The sequence below is a fragment of the Rousettus aegyptiacus genome, unplaced genomic scaffold (genome assembly GCF_014176215.1).
Source record: "Rousettus aegyptiacus isolate mRouAeg1 unplaced genomic scaffold, mRouAeg1.p scaffold_m13_p_1, whole genome shotgun sequence".
Lineage (NCBI taxonomy): Eukaryota > Metazoa > Chordata > Mammalia > Chiroptera > Pteropodidae > Rousettus > Rousettus aegyptiacus.
The window spans coordinates 30,699,467-30,712,199 of NW_023416284.1; the positions used below are offsets into that span (position 1 = coordinate 30,699,467).

General features: G+C 36.8%; 1 protein-coding gene across 2 annotated transcripts in view; it reads left to right on the plus strand.

Moving 5' to 3' along the window:
• LOC107514032 (cytochrome P450 4X1) overlaps window positions 1-9,923 on the plus strand; it is a 46,335-nt gene extending 36,412 nt beyond the window's left edge. For both annotated transcript variants that reach the window (XM_016151355.2, XM_016151354.2), the window contains exons 11-13: window positions 917-981; window positions 8,096-8,178; window positions 9,008-9,923. In XM_016151355.2, coding sequence (XP_016006841.2) covers window positions 917-981; window positions 8,096-8,178; window positions 9,008-9,176 — 317 coding nt within the window. In that variant the 3' untranslated portion in view covers window positions 9,177-9,923. The remainder of the gene's footprint in view (window positions 1-916; window positions 982-8,095; window positions 8,179-9,007) is intronic.
• The last annotated feature ends 2,810 nt before the right edge of the window (window positions 9,924-12,733 follow it).

The following is a 12,733-nucleotide window of genomic DNA, read 5'->3' on the forward strand; positions in this document are numbered from 1 at the left end:
AACATAGTATATATATATATATGGTTTGGTACTATCTGTAGTTTCAGGGTTCCACTGGGACTCCCCCATGGATAAGGGAGGACTACTGTATAAGTAAGTTCCAAAGGTGGCAGAAAGCATAAGCATGGGTTATCATTTTGACATGATACTAATAGCCCTTTAAGATAGAATCATACAGTAACAACTACATTCCTGTCAATAAATACCTCAAATGAAAAAGAATTAAGAGCTCCAACTAAAAGATAGAATGGATGAATGGATAAGAAAACAAGACCCCTACATATGAAAAGGAAGGGGATGGGAAAAGATATTGCTTTGATGGACTCAGAAGTTATTGGAATCAAACAGAAAGATAAACACTATATGATTTCACTTATATGTGGAATCTAAGGAATAAAAAGAACAAACTAATCAAAAACAGAGTCAGAAATATAGTGGACAATTTGGTGTCAGACATAGGGTTGGGGCATTAGGCGGGGCTGGGAGAATGGGGTTAAGGTTAAAGAAATGATGGATGGTCATGGGGATGGGAAGCACAGCACAGGGAATACAGTTAACATTAATACGTTGGCTAGGTGGAGGGCCAGGGGAGGGAGGGAGTAATTGGGGGGATCGTTTTATGAACTATATAGATGTCTAACTAATGTACTGTATACTTGAAACTAATTAAAATAAATAAAGTTTTCTAAAAAGATAGAATCGTACATTAAATAAATTATTGCTTTGAAAACTAAGGTACCATCAAACCTTACCCTCCCATGGGTCCTTCACTGCAAGCATCAGCTACAGCACACAGAACTCTGCCAGGAGCAAGCTCATTCCCTTCTAGAAGAAAAGTCTTACCGAAGATTGGTATAACAGTAGTCCACTGCTTGCTCTTTTTACTAAAATCTCTTTTATTTCCTTCCTTTCTTAGGAATAACTGTGGTTCTCAGTATATGGGGTCTTCACCGCAACCCTGCCATCTGGGAAAACCCAAAGGTATGATTGTCTTACACATAAATACTTCAAAGAACTAATGCTGTGCAATGGAAGTGGCAAACAATACACCAAACAAAAATAAACATAAAAATAAAAAATGTAAAACGTTTCCACAAAAGGAAAACTGTCCTTTCCCCCAATTTCTACTTTATCTTTGCTTTGAATGAACAAATTAGCATAATGCCACACAATCTGCTCTAACTGCCACAGTCACTTAATGAGAAAGAATCTGGAAAGGCAAAAAGATGTGTAGCATACCTGAGTTCTTTGAGTCAATGTTCTCAAAACTCTAAACACGTACAGGATTTTTTGAAACATGGCAGAGTGAGAGATGTCCCCATATCTCTCCCCTTGAAACAACAATAAACTGAGCTTCTAAATCTCAACAAAAAAAAAAACACCCAAACTGCACGCCAGCATGTCTGTGCATGGGATCTGCGCATAAGAGCTACCACAGGTCAGAACCCCAGGTGTCGGGTTGTGGACTGGGAAAAATAAAGAAGCTGCCGTCCACAGCCGCCAGAGCTCACTGCAGGAGGAGAGGAAGGGGAGAAGGAGCAGCGAGTTCCCTGGACAGCCCTGCCTGGGAAAGTTGCGAGCTCCCTGTGGCCAGCTGGTAGCTTGGCCCAGTCATCAGGGCAGAAAGCAGAGAAGTGGCCAGCAGAGAAACAACAGTTAATTTTTACCAGCTGTGTTGCAAAACTGAGGCTGAGCTGCAGCCCCCAACTCCCAACCCAGAGGACTTCTCTTCCCATACCCTCTGAGACAGAACGCTGCAGAGCCCCAGGGAAATCTGAGAAAACACTACAAAAACTGTTGCTAACACTGACAAGGACTGAAACTGAGGGTAGTGAACATAATTAAATATCTCTCAGAAAATAAAAAGGCATTTTTAAAGCTTTATATAAAGCAGGGATCCAAAAGGCTTAGACACCATCTACTGGAAACCAAAAGAAAAGCACCTTCTTTGCAATAGGCTAAAGAGAGGCCTTTATGTAGAAAAATCTTTCGGGGCGCGGGGAGCGGGGCGGGGGGGAAGCAGAAAAATTTCCATTAATGCCTAGGCAGAGAAATAGTCCATTAAACACCATGAACAACCAAGGTGACAAGGCATCTTAGAAAGAAAAAGAAAAATCTCCAGAAATAAGCTTACAGACATAGAAATATGCAACTTAAATGACAGAGAATTCAGGATAATACTTCTGAAAAAACTCGTTGAGTTCCAAAAGGAGTCATATCAACAATTCCAGGAATTGAAAAAAACAACTTGAGCAGAGCAAGAAGGTCAAAACCCTCAAAAGAACAAAATAGATCTTCTGGAGATATAAAACATACTACAAGAGCTGAAAAATGAAATAGCAAGCTTGGGAAATAGAGTCAACCAAATGGAGGAAGGATCAGTGATATCAAAGACAGAACTCTAGAAATAAATCAGAAGGAAGAAGAGAGAAGCCGAAGAATGAAAAATACTGAAAGGAAAACTCAAGAACTAGCTGATACCATTAGGAAAGGAAACATAAGAATAATGGGCATTATCGAAGGCAAGAAAAGAAACAGGGATTAGAAACTATTTTCAGACAAATAGTGGATGAGAATTTCCCAAATCTAAGGAATGAGCTGGAGCTTGGAATTCAAGAAGTCAACAGAACACCCAATTATCTCAACCTAAAAAGGCCTTCACCAAGACACATTGTATTAAAATTATCAAAAATCAACAACAAAAATAGGATTCTCAGGGCAGCCAAGGAGAAGAAAATGGTAACTTATAAAGGTAAACCCATTAGATTATCCTTGGACTTCTCAGCACAAACCTCACAAGCCAGAAAAGAATGGAATCAAATATTTCAACTGTTAAGTGAAAGGAACTACCTGCCTAGAATAATGTGTCCAGCTAAGCTCTCCTTTAGATAGGAAGAAGAAATTAAGGCTTTTTCAGACATACAAAAAATGAGAGAATTCTCCACTACAAGGCCTGCACTACAGGAAATACTGAAAGGGGTCGGTTCACCTAAAACAAAATGACCAAAAAAAAAAAAAACCAAAACCATAATTAAGAATAAAGTGACTATCAGGCAAATAGAAGCAGATGAGTGCAACCCTTACTAAGAACAGGGCCTTATAAGATTAAATAATAAGAGAATTGTTATAACAAGATAGTAATAAATATTCAGCATACATAGAGACAAACTGAGATAAAAATGACTGAAAAGGGGAGGATTCAAAGATCCAAATTTGCAAAAAGGAATGGAGATAAGCCATGCGCAGAAGAAAATGGATATATATGTATGTATGTATGTATGTATGTATATACACTATTCTTTACATATTCGTAATGGTAACCACACACCAAAGATTTAGAACTGAAGTATGTAACATAAAACAAGAAGAACCAGAGGTAAAACCCACAAAAGAAAACCAAAATAAAGAAAACAGAAAAACAAGGACAAGGAAGCAATGGAAACACCGAACTACCAGAAAGCAAAAGATAAAATAGCTATAAGAAGGCCTCATATTTCAGTGATCACCCTAAATGTAAATGGACTGAACTCACCAATAAAAAGGCACAGAGTTGCAGATCGGATCAAAAAATAAAACCCAACCATATGCTGCCTCCAGGAGACACATCTGAGCTCTAAAGATAAACATAGACTCAAAGTGAAAGGGTGGAAAATGGTATTTCAAGCAAATGGCATTCAGAGAAAAGTGAGAGTAGAGGTACTAATATCAGACAAAATAGACTTCAAAATAAAAAAAAAATAAAGAAAGATACTGAGGGACACTTCATGATGATTAAGGGAATCATGCACCAAGAAGACATAACACTTATTAATATCTGTGCTCCCAATCAGGGAGCCCCAATATATGTAAAGCAATTATTAACAGAACTAAAAGGGGAAACAGACCAAAACACTATCATAGTAGGGGACCTAAATACCCACTGTTGGCTATGGACAGATCATCCAAACAGAAAACCTATAAAGAAATAACATCTTTAAACAACACATTAGACCAACTGGACATAATTGACATTTACAAAGCCTTTCATCCCAAAACAGCTGCTTATACATTCTTTTCTAGTGCACCTGGAACATCCTTAAGAATCGACCACATACTGGGACACAGAGATAGCCTCAACAAGTATAAGAGGGTTGAAATCATACCAACCATATTCTCTGATCATAATGCTTTTAAACTAGAAATGAACTGCAAAAGGAAATCAGGAAGAACCACAAATACATGGAAATTAAACAACATGCTACAGAAGAATAACTGAGTCAGAGAAAAAATAAAAAGATCAAGAGATACATAGAAACAAATAACAGTGATAGAACAACATATCGAAACTTTTGGGACATGGCAAAAGAAGTCATAAGAGGAAAGGTCATATCATTACAGGCCTATGTCCAAAAACAAGAATGAGTCCAAATAAACAACTTTACGCTTCATCTTAAAAAAAATGGAAAAGGAAGAACGAATGCAGCCTAAAGTCAGCAGAAGGAAAGAAATCATCAAAATTAGAGCAGAAATAAATGAAATTGAAAACAAAAGAACAATAGAAAAAATAAATATAACAAAGAGCTGATGCTTTGAGAAGGCTAATAAAATTGACAAACCCCTGGCTAGACTCACTAAAGAAAAAAGAGAAAGGATGCAAATAAAAAAAAAAATCAGGGATGAAAAGGGAAATTACGACTAACATCACAGAAATACAAAGGATTATACAAGAATACTATGAAAAAGTATAGAACTAGAAAATCTAAATAGACCGATCAGCAGTATGGAAATTGAAACAATCATGAAGAACCTACAAAAAAGTAAAAGTCCAGGACCAAGGGCTTCACCAGTGAATTCTACCTAACATTCTAAGATTTAATACCAATTCTCCTCAAACTCTTCCAAAAAGTCAAAGAGAAGGCAATACTTCCCAACTCACTTTATGAGGCCAGTATTACTATGATACCAAAACCTGGTAAGGATGACACAAAAAAAGAAAAGTATAGACCAATATCTCTCATTAACACAGATGCAAAAATCCTAAATAAGATACTAGCAAACCGTATACAGCAACGTATTAAAGAGATTATATACGACGATCAACTGGGCTTGGGGCACAGGGATGGTTCAACATACACAAATCGATTAATGTGATACACCACATAAACAAATTAAAAAATAAGAATCGTTTGATCATATCAATAGTTGCAGAAAAAGCCTTCAACAAGATACAGCATCCATTTATGATCAAAACATTTAACAAAATCGGTAGAAATGAAAGTACCTTAACATAATAAAGGCCATCTATGACAAACCCTCAGCCAATATTATACTTAATGGTGAAAAACTAAAAACTTTCCCTTTAATATCAAGATAAGGCAAGGCTGTCCACTATTGCCACTTATTCAATATAACATTGGAGGTTCTAGCGAGTGCAATCAGACAAGAGGAAGATATGAAAGGCATCCAAATAGGAAATAAAGAAGTTAAACTGTCACTATTTGCAGATGGCATGATTCTCTGCATAGAAAACCCTAAAGACTCTACAAGAACACTACTAGAAACAATAAGCAACTACAGTAAAGTCTCTAGATACGAAATCAACATTCAAAAATCCATAGCGTTCTTATAGTCTAATACCGAAGTGTCAGAAAAAGAAGTGGAAAAAATAATTTCTTTTGCAATTTCAACAAAAAAAATAAAATACCTAGGACTAAATTGAACGGAACAAATGAAGGACCTATATAATAAAAACTATAAGACCTTATTAAAAGAAATCGAAGAAGATACAAAGAAATGGAAAAAGATTCTGTGTTCTTGGATTGGAAGAATCAACATAGTTAAAATGACCTTATTACCTAAAGCATTATACAGATTTAATGCAATCCCTATCAAAATCTCATTGGCATTTTTTAAAGAAATAGAACAAAAAAAATCAGATTTGTATGGAAACACAAAAGATCCTGAGTTGCCAAAGGCATCCTGAGAAAAAAGAACGCGACTGGAGGCATCACTCTGCCTGTCTTCAAATTATACTATGAAGTGACAGTAATCAAAATGGCATGAGATTGGCAGCAAAACAGACACATGGACCAGTGGGACAGAATTGAGAGTCCAGAAGTAACTCATATTTACATGAGAAAATAATTTTTGACAAAGAAGCCAAAAACATACAGTGGAGAAAATAAAGCCTCTTCAATAAATGATGATGGGAAAACTGGAAAGCCACCTGCAAAAGAATAAAACTAGACCGTTGTCTATCACCGCACACCAAAATTAACTCAAAATGGATTAAGGACCTGAATATAAGACCTGAAACAATAAAATGCATAGAAGAAAACATAAGAACTAAACTCAAGGACCTTGGGCTTAAAGAGGATTTTATGAATTTGACCTCAAAGGCAAGGGAAGTAAAAGCTAAAATAAATGGATGGAACTACATCAAACTAAAAGGCTTCTGCTCAGCAAAAGAAATCGTCAACAAGGTAAAGAGAGAACCATCTGAATGGAAAAATATATTTGCAAGCAACACCTCCAATAAGTGCCTAATATCCAAAATATACAAAGAACTCATATGACTCAATAACAACAAAAACAAACAAACAATCCAATCAAAAAATGGGCAGAGGACCTAAACAGATACTTCTCCCTACAGGACATAAAAATGGCCAACAGATATATGAAAAGATGCTCAACATCACTAGCTATTAGGGAAATGCAAATCAAAACCACAATGAGGTACCATCTCACCCCTGTTAGAATAGCTATAATCAACAGGACAAGTAATAACAAATGTTGGAGAGGATGCAGAGAAAATGGAACCCTTATACATTGCTGGTGGGACTGAAAATTTTCCATACTATGGAAAACAGTATGGAAGTTCCTCAAAAAACTAAGAATTGATCTACCATATGATCCAGCAATCCCTCCACTGGGTATTTACCCCAAAGACTTGAAAACCCATATCCAAAAAGATATTTGCACACCGATGTTCATAGCAGCATTATTCATAATGGCCAGGTCATGGAAGCAAACAAAGTGTCCTATGAGAGATGATTGGCTAAAGAAGCTGTGGTGCATATATACAATGGAATATTACTCAGCCATAAGAAGAGATGAAATACTGCCATTTGCAACAACATGGATAGATTTCACTTCATGCTAAGTGAAATAAGCCAGACAGAAACAGTTGAAAATCACATGATATCACTTATATGTGGGATATAAACCTAAAAGCAACACATGAACAGGACAAACGGAGACTCATGGACATGGACTATAGACTAGTGGTTAATAGAAGGTAGGGGATGGGAGAGGAGGGGGGAGGAAGATGAGGTAAAGGAGCGAAATATAGTGGGCAGGGGGAGGGTGAAGAAGGTAAAGGGGATCAAATATATGGAAGCTGAAGGAAACTGGACTTTGGGTGGTAAACACACAATAGAATATACAGATGCCAAATTATAATATACACCTGAAAATTATGTAATTGTATTAACGAATGATACCCCAATAAACTTAATTTTAAAAATTCAAAAATAAATTTAAAAAATAAACATTTATACAAACGCTTCCTTTTACATAAGCTGCTAAGGTTTATGATCTATTACATATCATGGGAAATTGAACTATATGTCTCAGGAAGTACTGATTATGTAATCATTTTGCCTTGACTTCTAAGTAAATGCACTTTTACCTCCAAAGTGAAAATAATACCATTGGTCATAGTATTTCTGCTTTCCCCTTAGTCCAGGTAGCCAACTGGTCCATTGAGAGACCAGACAAGGTCTCAGGACTAGAATTGCACTGTCCTGGGTAGTAACCATCAGTCACAAGTGGCTGCTGTTCACTTGAAATGTAGCCAGTAAGAACTGAAATGTGCTGGAAATATAAAATACACACTGGGTTTTGAAGATGTAGTACCAAAAAACGTGAAATATTTTCTTAATGATTATTCATATTGAGTAGATGTTGGAATGATAATATTTTCTATTAAATAATTTCTACTATTAAAAATCATTTCATCTTTTAAAAATCTGACTACTAGGACATTTGAAATTACATATGTGGCCCACAGTGTATTTCTGTTGATCAGTGCTAAGTAGTAGCCCTCTCATTTCAGGTCTTTGACCCCTTGAGGTTCTCTCAAGAGAATGCTAATCAGAGACACTCCCACTCCTTCTTACCATTCTCAGCTGGACCAAGGTGAGGACAACTTGGACTTTTTGAAAATACACAAAAATGTTTACTTGGGGACAGCTTTTTTCCTTTAGTACCTCAGCTCTATAAATTCTTCCAGGGAACCCCATCTTCTCACCTGACCATGAGGTAGATCTTGCTGTCTATTCGAGCCTCTGAGAGGGCCAGTTAGTTTCACAAAAGACAACAGCCTTCTCTATCACATCCTATATAGCCATACCTCAGAATGCTATCCCATGATGCAAGCTGTTGCTCATAGGCTCAATACTGTCCACCCCCAATGCAGGTGGGCTGCATTTATTTTTATCTAAAAATAGAAAAAAAATTTTTTTTTATTTCAGTTTTATTGAGGTATTGAAGACCTATGAAATTGTAAGATCTTTAAAGTGTATGTCATGATGATTTGCTATACATATACATTGTGAAAAGATGCCTCCCTGTCTAGTTAATTAACACATCCTTCACCTCACATATTTATCTTTGTGTGTATGTGTGTGTGAGAAAGAAATTCAAGTTCTCCTTTCTCAGCAAATTACAACTATACAATACAGTGTTAGCAACTGTCACCATGTTTTACATCATATCCTCCCAGGAGAAACAATTCTATGAGCAACTCCAAGTGCCCCCTTATTTAGGGAGGGTATAATGCTGGGGCCTTCCAGCTGGCATTTTTGCAGGGAACAGTGTAAATCCAAAGTACAAAATTTTGTATGGCATTGAGAATGAAACTGTTGCTTTGCTGTGAACATCAGACTTGTTACTCTAGTATCTTATTAAAGAGTCAGAAGAAACACCATTTCTTCAAGTATCTTTTATTTTCTCTTTGTGTCCATAGGAACTGCATCGGGCAGCACTTTGCCATGATTAAGTTAAAGGTGGCCATCGCTTTGATTTTGCTTCGCTTCAAGTTGACTCCAGACCCCACCAGGCCTCTTTCCCTCTTGCCTCAGGTTATCCTCAAACCCAAGAATGGGGTCCACTTATATCTGAAAAAGCTTTCCTAATATTAGAGCCCATGGTACAACGATTATATATTTTTTGTTTTTAAAGTTAAATTACAACCAATAGTCCACAAAAATGAAGAGGAATCAAAGCATGGTGGGAGGATTAGGGGTACATGGGATGGGGGGGGTCTCTGTAGAACTGCATATTATTCAAAAACATTTCTAGGGGACCTAGATCTGTGTCACCTCGATCTGTTTCAGTTTGACTTTGGGAGATTTTCAGATCTTTTCGCTTTGATTTTGGCTACTATTAACTCTATATACCAAGAAGTTTGCTAGGTGATTTCCATATAAGTCCTGTTGTTTTTAACAATGCTTTTCAGAAGAATTACACAGCAGTAGGTGAATGTATTCTCAGTATAAAAGATTTCCAATGCTAGGAAAGCATGTAGAGTAAAAAGTAAAAATCTCATTTCGTGTAGCACAGCCCTCCCAATCATACTGCTTTTCCTAAAAGCAGTTTGGTGTGCATTCTTTCAGACTTTTTCGTGTATGTTTCGTATGTATGTATTTGTTCTTAGCAAATTATGATCACACAATATAGTGTTATCAACTATAGTTGCCATGTGTTACATCATATCCTCATAGCAGAAACAATTCTGTGAGCAACTCCACATCCATATGGATGTGGATCATTTCCATGTTGTTCTTGCTTTTTTCACTTAATAAAAATACATCTTGGCAGTCCACCACTGACCTCCACTGAGCAGATCAGATTCACTCCTTGCTGCCTCACTCTGCGTCCTCTGCAACCATGTCTGACAAACTCGATATGGCTGAGATTGAGAAATTCGATGAGTCGCAAGAGAAGAACCCACTACCATCAAAAGAAATGATGGAACAGGAGAAGCAAGCAGGCGAATCGTGGGGAGGCAGGCACCGCCAATACGCACCGTGCATTCCACAAGCATGCCTTCTTATTTTACTCCTTTTACCTGTTTAATTTTGTAAGATGCAAAGAGGTTGGATCAGGTTTAAATGATTGTACTGCCCCTTTTTCACATCCACGAACTACTGACAACAAAGGCCACACCTGCCTCTCACACCTGCCTGTCTGGCTGGCAGGGAAGGGAAAGAACTTGCATGTTGGTGAAGGCAGAAGCTGGGCAGGACGACGGTGAAATCTAGAGTGAAAACCAAGCTGGTCCAAGGTGTCCTCCTGCGGGCTGTAAAAGGCAGTTTAATACAGTTAAATCTGAGTGCCAATTTCTTTGTTCAAATGATTTTAATTATTGGAATGCACCTTTTTTAAATATGCAAATAAAAAGTTTTAAAACCTGAAAAGAAAATCTCATTCCTAATCATGGCTTCACGATATTCTGTAATAGGGATATACTATAATTTATTTAATTATTTTCCTGTTATTGGATATTTATAATTTTAAAAACATGCTTATTTATCTTTATTTTATCCTTTATGATTTTTACATCATCTATGTTTCTTTTTCTATGCAGTTGTCTTTTTCTTATTGATTCATAGGAGTTCTTTATATTATGGATAACAATCCTCAATTGTAACTTTATAATTTTCCCCAGTCTCTCACTTTTTAAAAATGATATTTATGGTGTTGGTTACCATATGAAACTTCTAAGTTTTGGTGAAGTAAAATATATTTTTTCTTTATGGTTTCTGGGCTTTGAGTCTTGGCTAAGAAAGCCCTCCTTTGGAATGCTGTCAAGACGTTTCACTTATTTCCTGGAGCTAACAACTCTTGTGAAACCTTAATAAGAATTTCTTAATGATTGTCAGATTCATCATCATTTGATGTTTAAGTGCCTACTTCATGTCAGATTTTTTGATAAGCATTAGTAGGATTAGTAGACATGGAGTATAGGGATTAGTAGACATGGCTCCTGCCCTTATGGAGCTGGTATTCTGAAATGGAAGATGGATGACAAACAGATAAGATTGTACTAAGTGTCATGAAGGAAATGACTGGGCTGAGCTAGACAGTAATCAAGGAGAACTTACTTTAGATTGGACTGTCTAGAAAATCCTCTTTACGAAGGTAACGTATAAGCTGAGACCTGAAAGATGGTAATGGAAGCTACTCCTGCCTTTCCTCACGGGCCTCCTAGCAGCAATATCAAGGCACTTGGAATGAGCAGGGGTGAAACTGTGTGTCACCACTACACATCGAAGAGGGAGAAATGGACTGGGAAGCTGGGGATCAATGGCAAATTCATTTTGCGCATGTCATATAGGAGGTGCCTGGTGGGCTTCAACAGAACAGAGACCCAAGAGGCAGTGGAAACCCATGAGAAAGACCTGGACTGGAGAAGGTGTTACCAGGTTACTTAATGATGCCACTGTCAATGCTGCTGTGAATGCTTCAAACAAATACCTTTATGACCTTGTTTGAATGTGCTGTAAAATAAATCTTAGAAGTAGGATTTCTGAATTCAAAGTTATGAGGGCCATCACCTGACTCTTCAATATAAGAATATGAAATTCCGGGTTAGACTTCTTTGGTGCTCCAAAGGCAGATCAAACTTATCCCCCTCCTCTCAACACAAAATCATGGCTATCAAATAATGAAGTCTCTTGGGGAAAACAGAGAGTCAGCAATCTTGTGTTATGTTGTCATCTGACCAGATGTCCCTAAATAGTTTTCATTAATGGTGGCAGTGATGATGGTTAACCATTAGCAAACCAGGCACTGGCGAAGATAAGTACTTTGCTTTTGTAATCCCACTTAATTTCTGCAACATCCCAGTGAAGAGGGAGCCACTAACATATTTAAATAACTGAATGGTATTCTATCTTACCATATACTGTTGAACATTTTGTTTGCTTTAAATATTTCCTTTTATGCCAATTTTGCTTATAATTACAGATATAGATCATTACATACCAATATACAGATTTCATTTATGAATACATATATATATATACACACACACACACACACAGATACACCCACACATGTACACACACACACACACACACACACACCATTATGAATTATATTTTATCTCAGGAATGCAAGAATTGTTCAAAATTAATTATCAGATTAAAGGATAAAAGACAAAAGGTGATATTAATATATACTGGGACACACTGAGTAAGACCATTTATTCTCGAGTTCAAACCACTTTAGGAGCTAGTGATTGAAGAAATTTTTCTAAATTTTATAATTTAGAACCTTAGAAACCTATTTAACAGTGACCATCTCAAAGCATGCCCTCATAGTCTGGACTGTGGCAAGAATATCCTGGATACTACCAAAGGCTTTAAGAAAAGAAGAGACACATATTTGCAAGGAAGAACAAAAACTGTCATTATTAAAGCCAGGAAGGAGTAAATGGAATTAACATGTGCTAAAACACATGTATCTTGTGAGAGGCAGGAGGGTTAAAATACCAAATAATTTTGGACTTTGTCAAGCATGTGAAATGAAATTTTCAAGCATAGCCACGAAAGAGCAGAAATAAAATGTATAAATTGTAAATTTGTAGAGGAAAATATAGAATAGGAAAAAATTCAATATTAAAAAAGCTCTATACATTCCACCACCACCACCTGCCCCCCCCCCCAAAAAAAAAAATTGCAAGAAG